At 38.4% G+C, this 15524-nt stretch overlaps 1 protein-coding gene across 1 annotated transcript in view; it reads left to right on the forward strand.

The window, feature by feature from the left end:
• Positions 1–15524, forward strand: part of USPL1 (ubiquitin specific peptidase like 1) — a 43881-nt gene that overhangs the window by 14380 nt on the left and 13977 nt on the right. Inside the window, exons 5-7 of the mRNA XM_036744970.1 lie at positions 8448–8561; positions 11114–11243; positions 14931–15056. Of these exons, the coding sequence (XP_036600865.1) occupies positions 8448–8561; positions 11114–11243; positions 14931–15056 (370 nt within the window). The remainder of the gene's footprint in view (positions 1–8447; positions 8562–11113; positions 11244–14930; positions 15057–15524) is intronic.

A 15524-nucleotide genomic window follows, 5' to 3' on the forward strand; every position in this document is an offset into this window, starting at 1 on the left:
AGGTGAGAGGTAGTGAGAGCCAGAACCGAGGCTGTAAGGTGGTGGCCATGTGAATAGTGAGGAAGACACGGATACCAGAAATGTTATGGAGGTAGAAAAGGAAAGATTTAGCAATTGGTTGGATGGGTGGGGTGAGGGAAAGTGAGTAGTCAGGAGAAATACAGAGGTTGTGAACCTGGGGTATTGGAATGATACCCTCATCAGAAATAGGAAGGAAAGAAGATAAGCTTTTACTAAGTGCCTCTTATGTGCCGGTCACTGCATTGGGAGGGATTGTGTTCCAGGCATGGGAATGTATGGTGCAAAGCATGGAGATAGGAGATGGAGTCTAGTGTATCAGGAGCAGCTCAGTCAGGTGAATTTGACTGGACCATGGAGTTCAAGAGAGGGAACAAGTAGCTTTACAGATATATCATTTGATCCGCACAATAATCATAGGAGGCAGTGCTATTATTATATCCATTTTAAGGCTGAAGAAACTAAGGCAAGAAGAGGTTAAGTAACTTGGTTAAGGTCACATAGGCTAGTAAGTATCTGAGGTCAAATTTGGACTCAGGTTATCTTGACTCCAGGCGAACTGTTCTATCCACTGTGCCACCTTAACTGCTCCTAAAGTCAAGTCATCCCTGACTTGAGTTAAGCAAAATAAACAAGGTCATCTAAGGCAAAGTTTTAAGAACTTTGAGTTCTTTTGTGTTCTCAGTTATCTTATTTAGGGAAGTGATCTAGAAAGTTAAAAAAAAATTAGGGGGAGGGAGGAGAGATCAGAGAAGGATAAGAATTGGGATGGTATGGGCCTTTGCTGGATAGAATTGAAAACCTTAGGGTAAGGATTAATTGCTATCTTTGGTGTCTAGTAATTCTACCAGTTTTAAACCTCCCTAACTGTATACTGTCATTTAGCTCCCATCTTCTTCTCCACAAGAGAATTTGCCAGAAGCCTTGCTAAAAATCCGTATTTGCTATATATATCCATGGCATCCCCCAATTTACTAGTCTAATGAAATTGCTAAAATGAAATTTGGTTAATATGAATTTTAAAAAGTTTTGATACTTTTAAATTTTTTCATCACCTATATTTCCCTATAGATTCCCTTCCCTCACCCCTCCCAGAGAGCTATTCCTTATAACAGAAAATGAATAGTTAAACTAAACAGTACATCAAACTGTGTCTATTCAACTCTCCTTTGTCTGTTTTCGACAATAGTGAAGTTCATCTGCTTTTGTATATTCTTACATACCCTAGTTATGAAAAATAGCAGGTTCCACCTACTCTTTCCTCTTTACAATAGTGGATTACTTCCCTCCCCCCCAACCCATCAAAATACAACCAATCTACTCCACCCCAGCCCCCTCAGGGCCTCTGTTTTTCTTATGTAATGCCTGTTTTGATACAATCCAGACTATAGTTCCTTATTACTTGAATTTCTTTTTTGGATGCTTGCAAGAATTTTTCTTAGACACAGGAACTCTGCATTCAAAGTATAATATTTCATAGATTTTGATTTTGGGGTTTCTTTCGGAAGGTGATCAATGGATTCTGTCTTTATTTTACTCTCCAGTTCCGCCAGATCTGGGCAGTGTTCGTTCTTGATTTCTTGAAATGTAGTATCCAAGCTGTTTTTTTTTTTAAATATAATTTTCAGTGAGTCTGCTGATTATTCATCTCTCTTTAACCTATTTTCCAGGTTGGTTTTTGATATAAGATAGCTTAGATTTTCTTTTCTTTTATCAAATTTTTGATTGTGTTCTCATATTTCTTGCTGTCTTATGGAGTCATTGATTTCTTTTTGATTTAGTCTAGTTTTCAAGGATTCTGTTCGCCCTCTGTTCTAAGCTGTTCTTCTCATACTTTTCTCTACTTCTTTTATTTTTTAGCTCTTATTTCATTTCTTCTAGGTATTCATGTGGTTCTTATGGGAAAATCTTTTTTTTTTAAATTTTGGTCTCTGTTTATAGTTATACAGATAGATTTGCAATAATTTTTAATGCTTTTTAAAAAAAATTTACTCGTGTCTACATGTAGTTCCTAAATTAGGGCTTTGTGCCAGGACCACACATTGCTTACTATTGGACTTTTGGATGAGGTAGTTAGTTTTGCTTGGTCTTGCCCTAGTTCTTGTGCTGACTTTAAACTCCCTTAGTCGTCCCTCACCTCTACATCTTTGAGGTTTATAGTGCTGGATCTTTAAGGCCCTTGGTGGTGTCACGGGGCAGAGATCTTAGAGCTTCATGAGCCTAGGCTGTCATAATCCCAAGTTAAGCTTCTGGTGGTTCTCCCTGGTGTTTCTAAGATCCATGCCTTGGGATTTTCTGACCACTCTTGGGTTTTCTGAAGGGAGCCCTCTACTTTAACTGCCTCTGGACACAGAGAATCCTCGCAGGCTGCATGTTTTATGTCTATGGATGCCCTAACTCTGGCTTTGCTGTAGAGCTTCCCGTTTTCTTTTGATGGTAGGCTTCTTCTGACTTGTGTAGTCCCGGAGTGGAAGAGACTACTTACTGTAGTTTGTGGTTGGATTTTTTGGTCGTTATTTGTTCTGGTGTGAATTTTAGGTTTTTGCTGGCCTGCCTTAGGCACTGGTTGTGAAACGCTGGACATTTAGCCTCTATTTGCTTGTTTCTTCATCTGTAAAATGGGGATAATAATAGCACCCTACTTCTCATGGTTGTTTTTAGGATCGAATGAGATGTTTGTAAAGTACTTTGTAAATCTGAAAAGTTCTACATAAATGCCAGCTATTGTTGTCGTTATCATCATCATTATTAATTAGTGGTCTGGGTGGCCTGCTTTAGTGTTGCAGGTAGACATCTTGGCAAGAAATTCAAAATTTAGTGAATATTTATTAAACACTTATGTGCCAGGCACTGTGCCTTAGCACTGGAGTTAGAAAGAGGGGCAAAAAATGCTTGCTGCTCTCAAGGAGCTCACAAGGGGACAGGATAACTAGATACGTACAAGAAATATACACAATAGATGGAAAGTAATCTCAAAAGGGAAGATATTAGCAGTTGAAGGGATTGGGAAGGGTCTTCTTAAGAAGGTGAGATTTAACCTGAATCTTCAAGAAAGCTGAGAAAACTAAAAGGAGAGGCAGGAAAGTATTCCAGGAGTTGTGGACATGGCATGTCTTGTGAGGAACAGCAAATAGTCCAGTGTAGTTGGGTTGGTAGAGTGTGAGGAAGGGAGTAAGATGTAAGAAGACAGGAAAAGTAAGGAGGGGACTGAGTTGAGAAGAGCTTTAAATGACAAACAGGGCAGTTCATATTTGATCCTAGAGGTTAATACAGAAGTTCTGGAGTTTATTAAAAGGCAGGGATGAGGGTTGGGGGCGGTGGATGACTTGGTCAAATTGTACTTTAGGAAGATGGGGTTGGAATGGAGAGAGACTTGAGGCAGAGAGTCCATTTAGAAAGCTGTTGAAATAATCCAAGTGAAACATAATTAAAGTCTGAATTAGAGTGGTGGCTGTGTGAATGAAGAGTGGAAACAAGATTTAATAACCAATTGGATATGTGGGGTTAGTGTGACTTAGGAGTCAAGGATGGCACAAAAGAGATTGCCAGCCTAGGTGGCTGAGAGGTTCCTGATGCCCTTGAAAGTAATAGGGAAATTCAGAAGAGGAAAAGGGTTTGAGGGGAAAAATAATGAGTTCTGGAATGTTAATAAGTATTTAAATGCATACTTAAATATTATTAAACTATTTGCAAATGTACTAGCACCTGCCAAGAAATGGAGATACAAGTACCAAAAATGAAGTAACCCCTACTTACAGTGAGCTTACATTCTAATGGGAGAAGATAATAAATACATATTGATACATAAATACATTATTGATAGCACAAATATAAAGTTAATAAAGATAACTGTATAAAGTAGTTAAATACAAGTTTATTTTTTTTGAGGGAAGCACTTACACTTGGGGGGCATCAGGAAAGGCTTCTTGTACACGATGGTGCTTGAGCTGCCTTTTAAAGGAATAGAGGGATTCTTTGAGGTAGAGGTAAGGAGAGTGCAATCCAGGCACAAGGGAATGATCCATGTGCAGGCCAGAGAAAGGAGATGGAGGATTATCTATGATGAAGAGAAAAGGCCGAGTCAGTCATATTACAAAGTGTAAGAGGGAAAGTAATGTCCCGTGAGGCTGGAAAGAGAGGTAGGAGCCAGGTTGCGTAGAGCTTTAATAGCTAAACTGGAATTCATATTTTAAAATAGAGGCAATAAATAGGAAGCCATGTAGTCACATCTGTAGAGAATCACTTTGGCAGCATTGTGTAGGATGGACTGGAATGGCAAGAGATTTAACAGGAGACCAAGTAGGAGGCTGTTGTGATAATCTAGGCAAAAGGTGATCAGTGCCTGAACTGTGGTGGTACTGGCAGTGGGGAGAAAGGATGAGGTTGTCAAGGTAGAAATGACAAGATTTGGCAGCTGATTGAATATGTAGGGTAGGGAGGAGTGAGGATTATAAACCTTTGGAACTGTGTGTGTGTGTGTAAGTGAGTGATCTGCATACTCCAAGGCTACAGGTGTTTATTAAATAACTGTTTACTATGTGCTAAACCCTTGGGATGTGAATACTGGCAAAAAGAAAGAGCCCCTGCCCTCAAAGAGCTTCCATTCTAATTGGACTAGAAAACACATAAAAGGGAGGTGAAAATAAGGTGTATGGGGAAGAGAAGGTAGGGATGTGGGCATTTGCATAAAGATAATTGAACCCTGATGATAAGAGGGAGCTAATGAGATTATCAAGTGAGAGAATTGAGAGATAGAAAAGAAGGCCCTGGGCAGAGCTTTGAGGGACACCCACAGTTGATGGGCATGACATGGATAAAGATCCAGCAAAGGAGAATGAACAGTATTGGTCAAACAGGTAAGAGGAAAATAAGAGCAGTCACAAAAACCCAGAAAGAAATGAGTATCCGCTCAATTGATAAACATTTATTAAGCATCTCCTATGTGCCAGGTACTGTACTGAGCATAGTCTGCTGATTTCCCTCGGCTTCATTCAGCAGCACATGAATATAATGAAGGAGCTGGATGAGTGGAGTAGTCCAAAGTTGGGGTTTTGGTAATGGGATGGGGGGGGGGTGTGTGGCAAGAGAAATGTTGGCTACTAAATGGCACGAGGATCACTGCAGGTTGTGTGTTGACTTAGAAAAGTACATATTAACAATATCTATGTTTTGTTGTACTTTTATTTATTTACTATTTGTTTTTTCCCTCAACAATTTTTTTTATTTAATATTTTAGTTTTCAGCATTGATTTCTCTAGGATTTTGAGTTACAAATTTTCTCCCCATTTCTACCCTCCCCACCACTCCAAGATGGCATATATTCTGGTTGCCCTGTTCCCTGGTCAGCCCTCCCTTCTGTTACCCCGATCCCCTCCCCCTGCCCTTTCCCCTTACTTTCTTGTAGGGCAGGATAGATTTCTATGCCCCATTCCCTATATATCTTATTTCTCAGTTGCATGCAAGAACAACTTCTTTTTTAGCATTTGCTTTTAAAACTTTGAGTTCCAAATTCTCTCCCGTCTTCCCTTTCCACCCACCCTCCCTAAGAAAGCAAGCAATTCAGCATAGGCCACACATGTATCATTATGTAAAACATTTCCACAATACGCATGTTGTAAAACACTGACTATATTTCCCTCCATCCTATCCTGTTCCCCTTTATTCAATTTTCTCCCTTGACCCTGTCTCTTTTCAAAAGTATTTGCTTTTGATTACCTCCTCCCCCTATCTGCCTTCCCTTCTGTCATCCCCCCCTTTTTTCATCTCCTTCCCCCTACTTTCCTGTGGGGTAAGATACCCAATTGAGTGTGTATGTTATTCCCTCCTCAAGTCAAATCCAGTGAGAGCAAGATTCATTCATTCCCCCTCACCTGCCCCTCTTCCTTCCAACAGAACTGATTTTTCTTGCCACTTTTATGTGAGATAATTTACCTCATTCTATCTCTCCGTTTCTCTCTCTATTCCTCTCTCACTCCTTAATTTTATTTTTTTAGATATCATTCCTTTATATTCAACTCACCCTATGCCCTCTGTCTACACACACACACATACACACACACACACACACACACACACACACATATATGTATGTATATTCCCTTCAGCAACCCAAATACTGAGGTCTCATGAATTACACACATCATCTTTCCATGTAGGAATGTAAACAAAACAGTTCAACTTTAGTAAGCCCTTTATGAATTCTCTTTCTCGTTTACCTTTTCATGCTTCTCTTGATTCTTATGTTTGAAAGTCAAATTTTCTATTCAGCTCTGGTCTTTTCACTGAGAAAGCTTGAAAGTCCTCTATTTTATTGAAAGTCCATATTTTGCCTTGGAGCATTCTACTCAGTTTTTCTGGGTAGGTGATTCTTGGTTTTAATCCAAGCTCCTTTGACCTTCAGAATATCATATTCCAAGCCCTTCGATCTCTTAATGTAGAAGCTGCTACATCTTGTGTTATCCTGATTGTGTTTCCACAATACTCAAATTATTTCTTTCTGGCTGCTTGCAGTATTTTCTCTTTGATCTGGGAGCTCTGGAATTTGGCAACAATATTCCTAGGTATTTTCTTTTTTGGATCTTTCTGAGGAGATGGTCAGTGGATTCTTTCAATTTCTATTTTACCCTCTGACTCTAGCATATCAGGACAGTTCTCCTTGATAATTTCTTGAAAGATGATGTCTAGGCTCTTTTTTTGATCATGGCTTTCAGGTAGTCCAATAATTTTTAAATTATCTCTCCTAGATCTGTTCTCCAGGTCAATGGTTTTTCCAGTGAGATATTTCACATTGTCTTCCATTTTTTCATTCCTTTGGTTCTGTTTTATAGTATTTTGATTTCTCATAAAGTCACTAGCTTCCACTTGCTCCAATCTAATTTTTAAGGTGGTATTTTCTTCAGTGGTCTTTTGGACCTCCTTTTCCATTTGGGTAATTCTGCCTTTCAAGGCATTCTTCTCCTCATTGGCTTTTTGGAGCTCTTTTGCCATTTGAGTTAGTCTTATTTTTTAAGATGTTATTTTCTTCAGTATTTTTTTGGGTCTCCTTTAGCTAGTTGTTGACTTGTTTTTCATGGTTTTCTTGCATCACTCTCATTTCTCTTCCTGATTTTTCCTCTACTTTTCTAACTTGATTTTCCAACTCCTTTTTGAGCTCTTCCATGGCCTGAGACCAATTCATATATTTCCTGGAGGCTTTTGATATAGGCTCTTTGACTTTGTTGACTTCTTCTGGCTGTATGTTTTGATCTTCTTTGTCACAAAAAAAAGATTCTAGAGTTTGAGTCTGAGTCTGCATCCTTTTTCACTGCCTGGCCATATTCCCAGCCATCTACTTGTCCTTTGAGCTTTTTATCAGGGTATGACTGCTTGTAGAGTAGAGAGTGCTTTGTCCCAAGCTTTAGGGGCTGTGCTGCTGTTTTCAGAATTACTTCTACTCCACTGTCACTGCAAGCTGTGCAACAGCAGTGCTCCTCCTCCCCCAAGAACCACCAACCAGGATTGTGACCTAGATCCAAGCAGGACAAAGTTGCCTCTACGCTAGCAAAGCGCTCCTTGTATTCTTGCTCTGATTTGCTGCTTGATTCCTCCCAGTGTGTGAGCCAGTGGCTGACGCTGGAGCTCTGGAAGCAGCCATAGGAGCTTCCTGCTTCTGCTGCTGCCACCACTGCGCCACTTCCTCCACCCCCAGGGCTGGGGCCGGACTGTTCTCTAACCAGATGGAGCAGTTTTCCCCCTAACCTGCTCCGTGCTCTTTGGTGTTTGTGGGTTGAGAAGTCTGGTAACTGCCACAGCTCAATGACTCATGGCCCTAAGGCTCCGACTGACTCCTGGTCTGTCCTGATGCGGCCCACACTTGGCTGCGCTCCACTCCCAGCACTGTGCAATAGACCTTTCCCAGCAACCATCCAGGCTCTCATGGGCTTGTAGACCTGATTCCCGCTGCTATTTTGTGGGTTCCACAACTCTAGAATTTGTTCAGAGCCATTTTTCCAGGTGTTTGGAGGGATTTGGGGGAGAGCTGAAGCAAGTCTCTGCTTTCCAGCTGCCATCTTGGCTCTGCCCCCCCAAATTACTATTTATTTTGTTAAATATTTCCCAATTAACCAGACTGAAGTCTAGTTTGGGCTGCACTCAGGAGTGTTGTGGACCATATGTGGCTGTGCGTGACTTATGCAAATGGCACTTGCTTGGCACTTTACAATCTTGGAGGGTTGTTTTAGGGTACCAAGGAAATTAAATGTACCCAGAGTCACACAGCCAGTTTGTTTCTGAGACACGACCTGTACTGAGATTCTTTGTCTCTCTGTCCACTATAAAATGACTCTCCAAAATGTGGCTAATATTTCTAAAGTACTGATGTGGGAAAGACAGAGATTAATAAGAATTTTACAAAATACTAATATATATTCTGTATTAAATTTTATTTTTAGATGAAAATTGTATAAAGAATGTTTCAGATAGACTTCGAAAGGCTGAGACTCATCTCAATGAAGTCAGAAACAAAATTTTTGCTAAGCTTCAACCAAAACTTCGTTGTAAGTTAGGTAAGTAATTTACAGTGATGGAAACTATGTTCTGATTTTTGTAGTTAAAGAGTTTCTTTAGAAGAATGATCTCCAAACTTTTAAAATCACAAATTTTTAGCAGTTAAAAATTTTGAGCATACACTCTAACATTTACTTTTAAATTATGTTCATATATTTCTTTCATAAAATGTAAAATATGCACAAAATTGAAATTAAAATGGATGAGATAAATATGAAATTTTATTAATAATAATAAATGGTACATAAAATGGTATAAAATAAGGGTAAGAAACACTTTTTTCTTTCACTAAAAGTATTAATATTAATGGAGTATAACAATAATATTCTTAACATTTTTGTGAGAGTGCTGTGATTAAATATGCTCCATTATTTTAGGGAAAATCCTGTGTGTTTCCAGGAGGATAGGATGGACCTTGTTTTTTTTTTTTTTTTTTTTTTGAAACTAGTTCTTCCTGTTTCACCAAGCTCAAAGTACATTGGCAACTTGGCCCAATCCCACTGCTGATGGCGTTGGTTTTCACCTGTTCCATTTCTGAATAGCCTGGTTTAGCCCTCCTTAGGCAGCCTGGTGACTCTCCACGACTTAAGGGCTTGCTGTGTTTGTGCCCAACTTAGTGGGGGGACACACAATCAGTTATTCAGTTAGTTTCCTCAATATAGTTTACCAAGCAGATGATTTTTATTGAAAGATACAATAAAACAATCAAGTAATCTAGATCATAATAGTCAGTGGTGCCTAACTCAAGGGGTTGAGGGGCAGAGTAGGGATAATGGGTTGCCTGACCTCCAGACTCATATCTACAACTGGATGTCCCATAGACATCTTAAGTTCAGCTTGTCTAAAACTGGACTTGTATTTCCCTCTCAAGCCTTTTTTCTTCCTAAATTCCCTCTTATTGTTGAGGCCACCACCATACTTCCAGTGACCCAGGTTCAAAATTTAAATGTCATCCTTGACTCTTCATCTCCTATCCCCCTTGTCCAACGTGTTGTCATACCCTGTTTATTCTACCTTTATGAAATCTCTCATATATACCCTCTTCTCTTCTCTGACACTGTCATCACCTCATGCCTGGACCATTGCAATAGCCTGCTGCTCATTGTCTTCCTGCCTCAAGTCTCTTCCCACTCCAGGCTATCCTCTACTCAGCTGTCAAATTGATCTTCTTAAAACTCGGATCTAATTATGTCACCCCTCCTCAAAAAATTACAATGACTCCCTGTCACCTCCAGGATCAAATATAATATCTTTCTTTAGTATTTAAACTCCTTTATAATCTGCCCTAGGCTCCCCCCTCTCCTTCCCAATCTTTCCAGGCTTCTCTCACTACCTCCCTCATGACACTTAATCTCCAAACTGAAGGCATTTTCGTTGTATGTCCCCCTTGCCTGGAATTCCCTCCTTCTATCTCATGGCTTCTTTCATGATCCTGCTAAAATCCTACTTCTACACAAAGCCTCACCTGATCTCCTTTAATGCTTGTGCCTTCCCTCTTTGGATTATCCAGTGTATCTTTTATATTTCTTGTTATATAGTTGTTTGCGTGTTGTATCCTACATTAGAGCTTGAGAGCTGAGTGTAAAAGGGAAATTGATAGTGTTTCCCATCGTTGACTTGTTTACTGGTTGTAAAACATGGAAGCCAGCATTTATAGATACACACACATGCATGCATGTATATGTGCAGCAAAACTTCTCTCCACATTGTGGGCTCTGATACTTCATACAGTGTTCCACACCCATAAGAGGCTCCCAGCTCAGCACAGGGTAGGTGGCAGGTTTATTTTCTCTTCTTTTCTTCAGTGCCAAGCCTGATAATTATAATTAATTTTCTTTTAAAGATAGTAGCCATATTTGATGATCTTTACTGACACCTAAATTTCTTGAAATTAATTCTTCTGAGAAAGAATTAGACTTTAACCAAGGTGACTAGGAGCTTAGAGAGGTTCTATTCGTAGTTTTGCCATTAACAAGCTTTGTAGCTTTGGGCATGTTATTTAACAACTTTGAACTTCAGTATGTGAAATAAGGAATAAAAACGCTGGAAAATATTCAAGATCTCTTCTAGTTCTTAAATTCCAAGATTCTTTTTCACAAGTTATTTTATTTCAAGATCTATAGCTAAAATCATTTATGGCAAAACAAACTCATCAGTAAGAGTCTTTGATCAAACTTGGATCCTAAGGTTAGGCTTTCCTTAATTCATCAGAAAAAATGTTCCCTTCCCCTTGCTTTCCCTTCTCTCCCCCCACCCCCCACTTTTCTTTTCCTCCTACCTAATTTACCCTTTCACAGTAAGTGGTCACAATAGTCTTCCACTGGAGAAGAAAAAAAGAGATGTTAAATTATGGAACCTTTAGCCAAGAATTGTGGGAGTAGGTGGGGAGTGGAGAATCACATTTTTTTCCACTCAAAAATTAGATGTGCAGTCATTATTTAGTAGGACGACAGTTATATTAGTAAATAAAACAAGACTAATGTTCTTGAATGCTTCTTGCTTGTGTTTAAAAACCTGTCTTCTAAAAGCACTTATTTTTTCCTTTTTGAAGGTAATATGGAAAGTCCTGTGTTTGCATTTCCCTTGCTTCTACAAATGGAACCTCTCATTGAAACACTCTTCATGTCAACTTTTTCTTGGAACTTTGAGTGTTCTCAATGTGGAAACAAATATCAGCAGAGGTTAGATATTTTTATTGACATTATTTTTAAAAGCATTGTAGCTTTGTAAGTATGTCAGGCACACAAAATTTGAAATCAAGGAATACTCTGTGGTTTGGGGGTGGGGGGCGGGGAATAGGGTGGTTTAGTCCTAGGTTGATAAATGTTTAAAAAGGGAAACAGAATATCCAGTGCTTATAAGTCTCCCTAAGTTTTCTGCTCAATAAAAATTAATAAGAGTCCTTAGAAACACGCCACACTTGGTTGCTCCACTCTTGCTTAGGACAAGCCTATTTAATAATAATAATTGACATTTACTTAGCACTTTAAGTCTCCAGAGACTTTTATGTACATTATTTCGTTTGAGTCTCATGACAGGTAGGCCCCTGTAGTTATTACTACAGGTGTTATTATGCCTGTAATCAGATGAGGGAATGAAGGCCCAGAGAAGTTTACTGACTTGCCCATGCAGAGGTAGGGGGAGTTTTCCTTACTCCCCCACCACCCTGTGAGGTCTCTAATTGCCCATTACTGCCTCTGAGAGGAGGGAAATCAATTTCAGGGTCATAGGATTTGACAGATATTCTCAAAGAATAGTTACTTCTATTTTCTCATTCCTTCCCTCAGTCCCATGGAAGACTTACCATCCACCATGGCCATCTTTTCTTTCTCCTGACAGAAGTGGTAAACTGAGCTATGAGCTGCCCCAGCTTTGAAACCCCTCGGTGAGATGGTCACGTTGTAACCCTGAGTCTGGCACCTGGGGGTGAGCATGGGAAAAGGCAATTCCATCATTTTTGAACCCAAGAAAATCACCACAAACATGTTTTTTACCTATTTAACTGGGATTGGGGAAGGAAGAGATTCAACTAGTATTATGCCTGTGACTTCTCCCTTTCTGGAAGAAGAGAGAAGTTGATGAATAGTTTGGAAGTCTAAAGTTAGGAACAAACCTCTTCTTTTTGCTATCTAGACAGTATTGTATAATAGCAGGAAAGACTAGACTTGGGTTCACAGGGTCTGAATTCTTATTCTCACCTGTGTGACCTTGGGGCAAATTACTTTAAACCCTATCTGTAAAATGAAAGGTTTGGATAGAGTGGCTTCTTAAGGGTCTAGTTTTAATACATTCAGGTTACAAGTGAAAGCACATCTTTTCTTTGATCCTTATGTTGATTAGTAAACTAGAAAATGTTGATCTTGGATGTATTAGTGGGAAGATTTTTGAGGAGAGAAGTTAGATTTGACCTTTTTATTATCTAATTTTTCTGGCAGCTATTTCAGGTACAAACAAAGCTAGGAAATAGTTTGCTTACCTTCTTTTATTGATGAAAAAATCAAGATGGGGCTGTAGCTGTGAGGTTGCAAATTGAAGTTGTGGGCAAAGCCAGACAACACTTAAGTCCTTATATCACATAACTCGCAGAGTGGCTAAACAGTTCAAGGAAAAATAAAAATATCACTGACATGTAGGACTGAGATTACTTTGTTTAAACAAGCAAATGAAATTAACTCTGTAAGTACTTTGGCATTCCATCTGTTGCCTTGAGAGGACTTTCTGTTTGAAGGTAGTTTAGTTTAAAATCACAGTGATGATTATCTTAATACTATGGCATTTTTATGATTATTTAAAATTTTTAAAAAAAATTTATTTTTAGTTTTCAACATTGACTTCCCTAAGATTTTGAGTTCTAAATTTTCTCCCTCTCCTTCCAGATTCCCCCTCCCCAAGACAGCATGCAGTCCGATATAGGCTATATGTATACATTCATATTAAACTTATTTTCACATTAGTCATGTTGCAAAGAAGACTTAGAATCGATGGGAGAAACTAAGAAGAAACAAAAAAGAGAGAGCAAATAGTATACTTTGATCTGCATTCAGATTCCATAGTTCTTTTTCTGGATATGGATAGCACTTTCCATCATGAGTCTTTTGATGTTTTGTTAGATCCTTGCTGTTGTCTTAAGTTCTTATTATATGATCATTTAAACCCACTCCCTTATAACTAAAAATTTGAGAGACTTCTGTAATGGAATAAATCACTGAGACTTGTTTTCTGTTAAAGACTTCTATAGTGTCCACCTAGATTTGAGGCCAAATTAATTTGCTTCCTCCCCTCCCCCCTTCTACTTTTTTTTTTTAGGAGCAAAACTAACATAAGAAAGGAAAAAAAGGCAAAGGGTCAAAAAACTAAAAACAAAATTAGCAGGTCATCAAACTTTTCTTAGCATATTTGTTACAGCTAAAAGCTGAACTAGCTAATATGCATTGTAAGGGAAAAACAGTAAGCAACTTCATTTACTTATTGTTTCAGTTGAATATTCAATTTTCAACATTAATTCTCTAAATTAAGCTTTACTTAGGAACCAATCACCAGTACATCAAAGTGATTTTAAGTTGACACTTTGATATGAAATGCAAAAAAGAAAACCATATTTTATCAATTTGTCTTCAGAATTTAGAGACTAAGAGAACCATAGTTCATATACTTGTGAATCTCTCTTGCTCAACACATCCATTGTGATCTTTATAACTCACATTTTAAAAACAATAAAACATATCTTTTCTAAGCTTTCTCTAGAGTTTTCTATTTTTTCAGTATTTTAGACTTAGCATATTTATGATGCTTGATCACTCTTAATCATTATTATAAATTAAACCCAAGTTTCTAAGGTGGATTTTTTTAAGAGGATATGTTTTGGAGAGGGACTTCAGTGTCCTATTGAAGTCTTATTGAGGCAGCTAGGTGGCTCAGTGGGTAGAGCACTGGGCCTGGAATCAGGAAGACCTTAGTTCCCTAACTAGCTCTGTGCCCTGGGCAAGTTCCCTGATCTCTGTCTGCCTCTGTTTCCTCAACTGTAAAATGAGGGTGAGTCCTAACAGCAACCTTCCAGGATTTTCTGAAGGTCAAATGAGATAATTATAAAATGCTTAGCATAATGCCTGGCACATAGTAGATACTTAAGAAATGCTTGTTCTTCCTTTGTGCCCTATTGCAGTAACATATCAAACATACAGTTTAAAAAAATGCATTTTTTTTCAGAAGTCTTTTAATGAGTATCTGTTCGGATTAGGTTCAGTTTAAACAAATTTCCATGCAGTCTCGCATGATGAAGTTCTCAGATAGCATGTGTTCTTTCATTATAAAAATGCAACCAAAGAAATGGAACAACTTGTATATTTTTACTAATACATAATTTCAACTAATGTTTTCTTCTTAAGTGCTAGCCATATTTTTTCTTTCAAAAATTTTGACCTTTTCGATTTCTGATGTGTGTTAATTCACCCCTCCTTAGGCAGGTTGGCTGCACTCTGCTCTTTGGTGCTCACTTTCAGTGCAGATTTTAGTTTGGATGCCTCGACTGGTTTAACCCCCGACATCTCAGAACTCCAGAGTCCAAGAGATTTTCTAGCCTCAGCTTCCCTCTGTAGCAGGATTACAGGCAGATGTTGCCATGCCTGACTAATGTTAATTTTTAAATTATTAAAAACTATTATATTTAAAGCTAATATGAATACAGACATACTTGCCACATTTATGATTGACTAAAGATTTTAGTCATTTTGAAAAAAAGCCAAAGTCCTTTAATTGTCTTTTTTTAAAAGCAGTTTTGAACTTTCTAAAATGAATTAAACTGACAAATAAAATAATAGCAATTGTCTTCTAATGAGCACAGTGATGCATATATATATCCTTTTATCTAGGAGTTCAAAGAATCTGGTAACCTTCACAAATGTAATACCTGAGTGGCATCCACTTGATGCTGTCCATTTTGGTCCATGTAACAATTGTAAAAGTAAATTACAAAGGAGGAGAATGGTCTTGGAAAAGTAAGTTCAATTTTCTTCAGATTTCTAGTATAAATGTATTTAGATGTAGGTATTTTAAAATGTAAACAACCTGTAAACATGAAGATAATATTTTTCATTATAAAATGTTGTTTTAATTGATAGAATTGAAATATTGTTATATGGTTTATATATATATGTTTGTTATGGTCATTGAAGAACCTCCTGTTTTCCACATAAGCAGCTCTACCCAGACCCAGTGGCCTTCTTCAGAGCGTTTGGTGGAGAGGGAGCGGCTGAGGTGGGATAGAGTACAAGGGTTGGGGAACCTTTGGCCTCGAGGCCACATGTGGCCCTCTAGGACCTCAAGTGTGGCTCTTTGACTGAATCCACACTTCATAGAACTAATCCTCTTTATAAAAGGATTTGTTCTCTAAAACTTGGACTTGGTCATAAGGCCACACCCAAGGACTTAGAAGGGCACAAGTTCCCCACCCCTGGAGTGGACCT

This window comes from Trichosurus vulpecula, chromosome 2 (assembly GCF_011100635.1).
Source record: "Trichosurus vulpecula isolate mTriVul1 chromosome 2, mTriVul1.pri, whole genome shotgun sequence".
NCBI lineage: Eukaryota > Metazoa > Chordata > Mammalia > Diprotodontia > Phalangeridae > Trichosurus > Trichosurus vulpecula.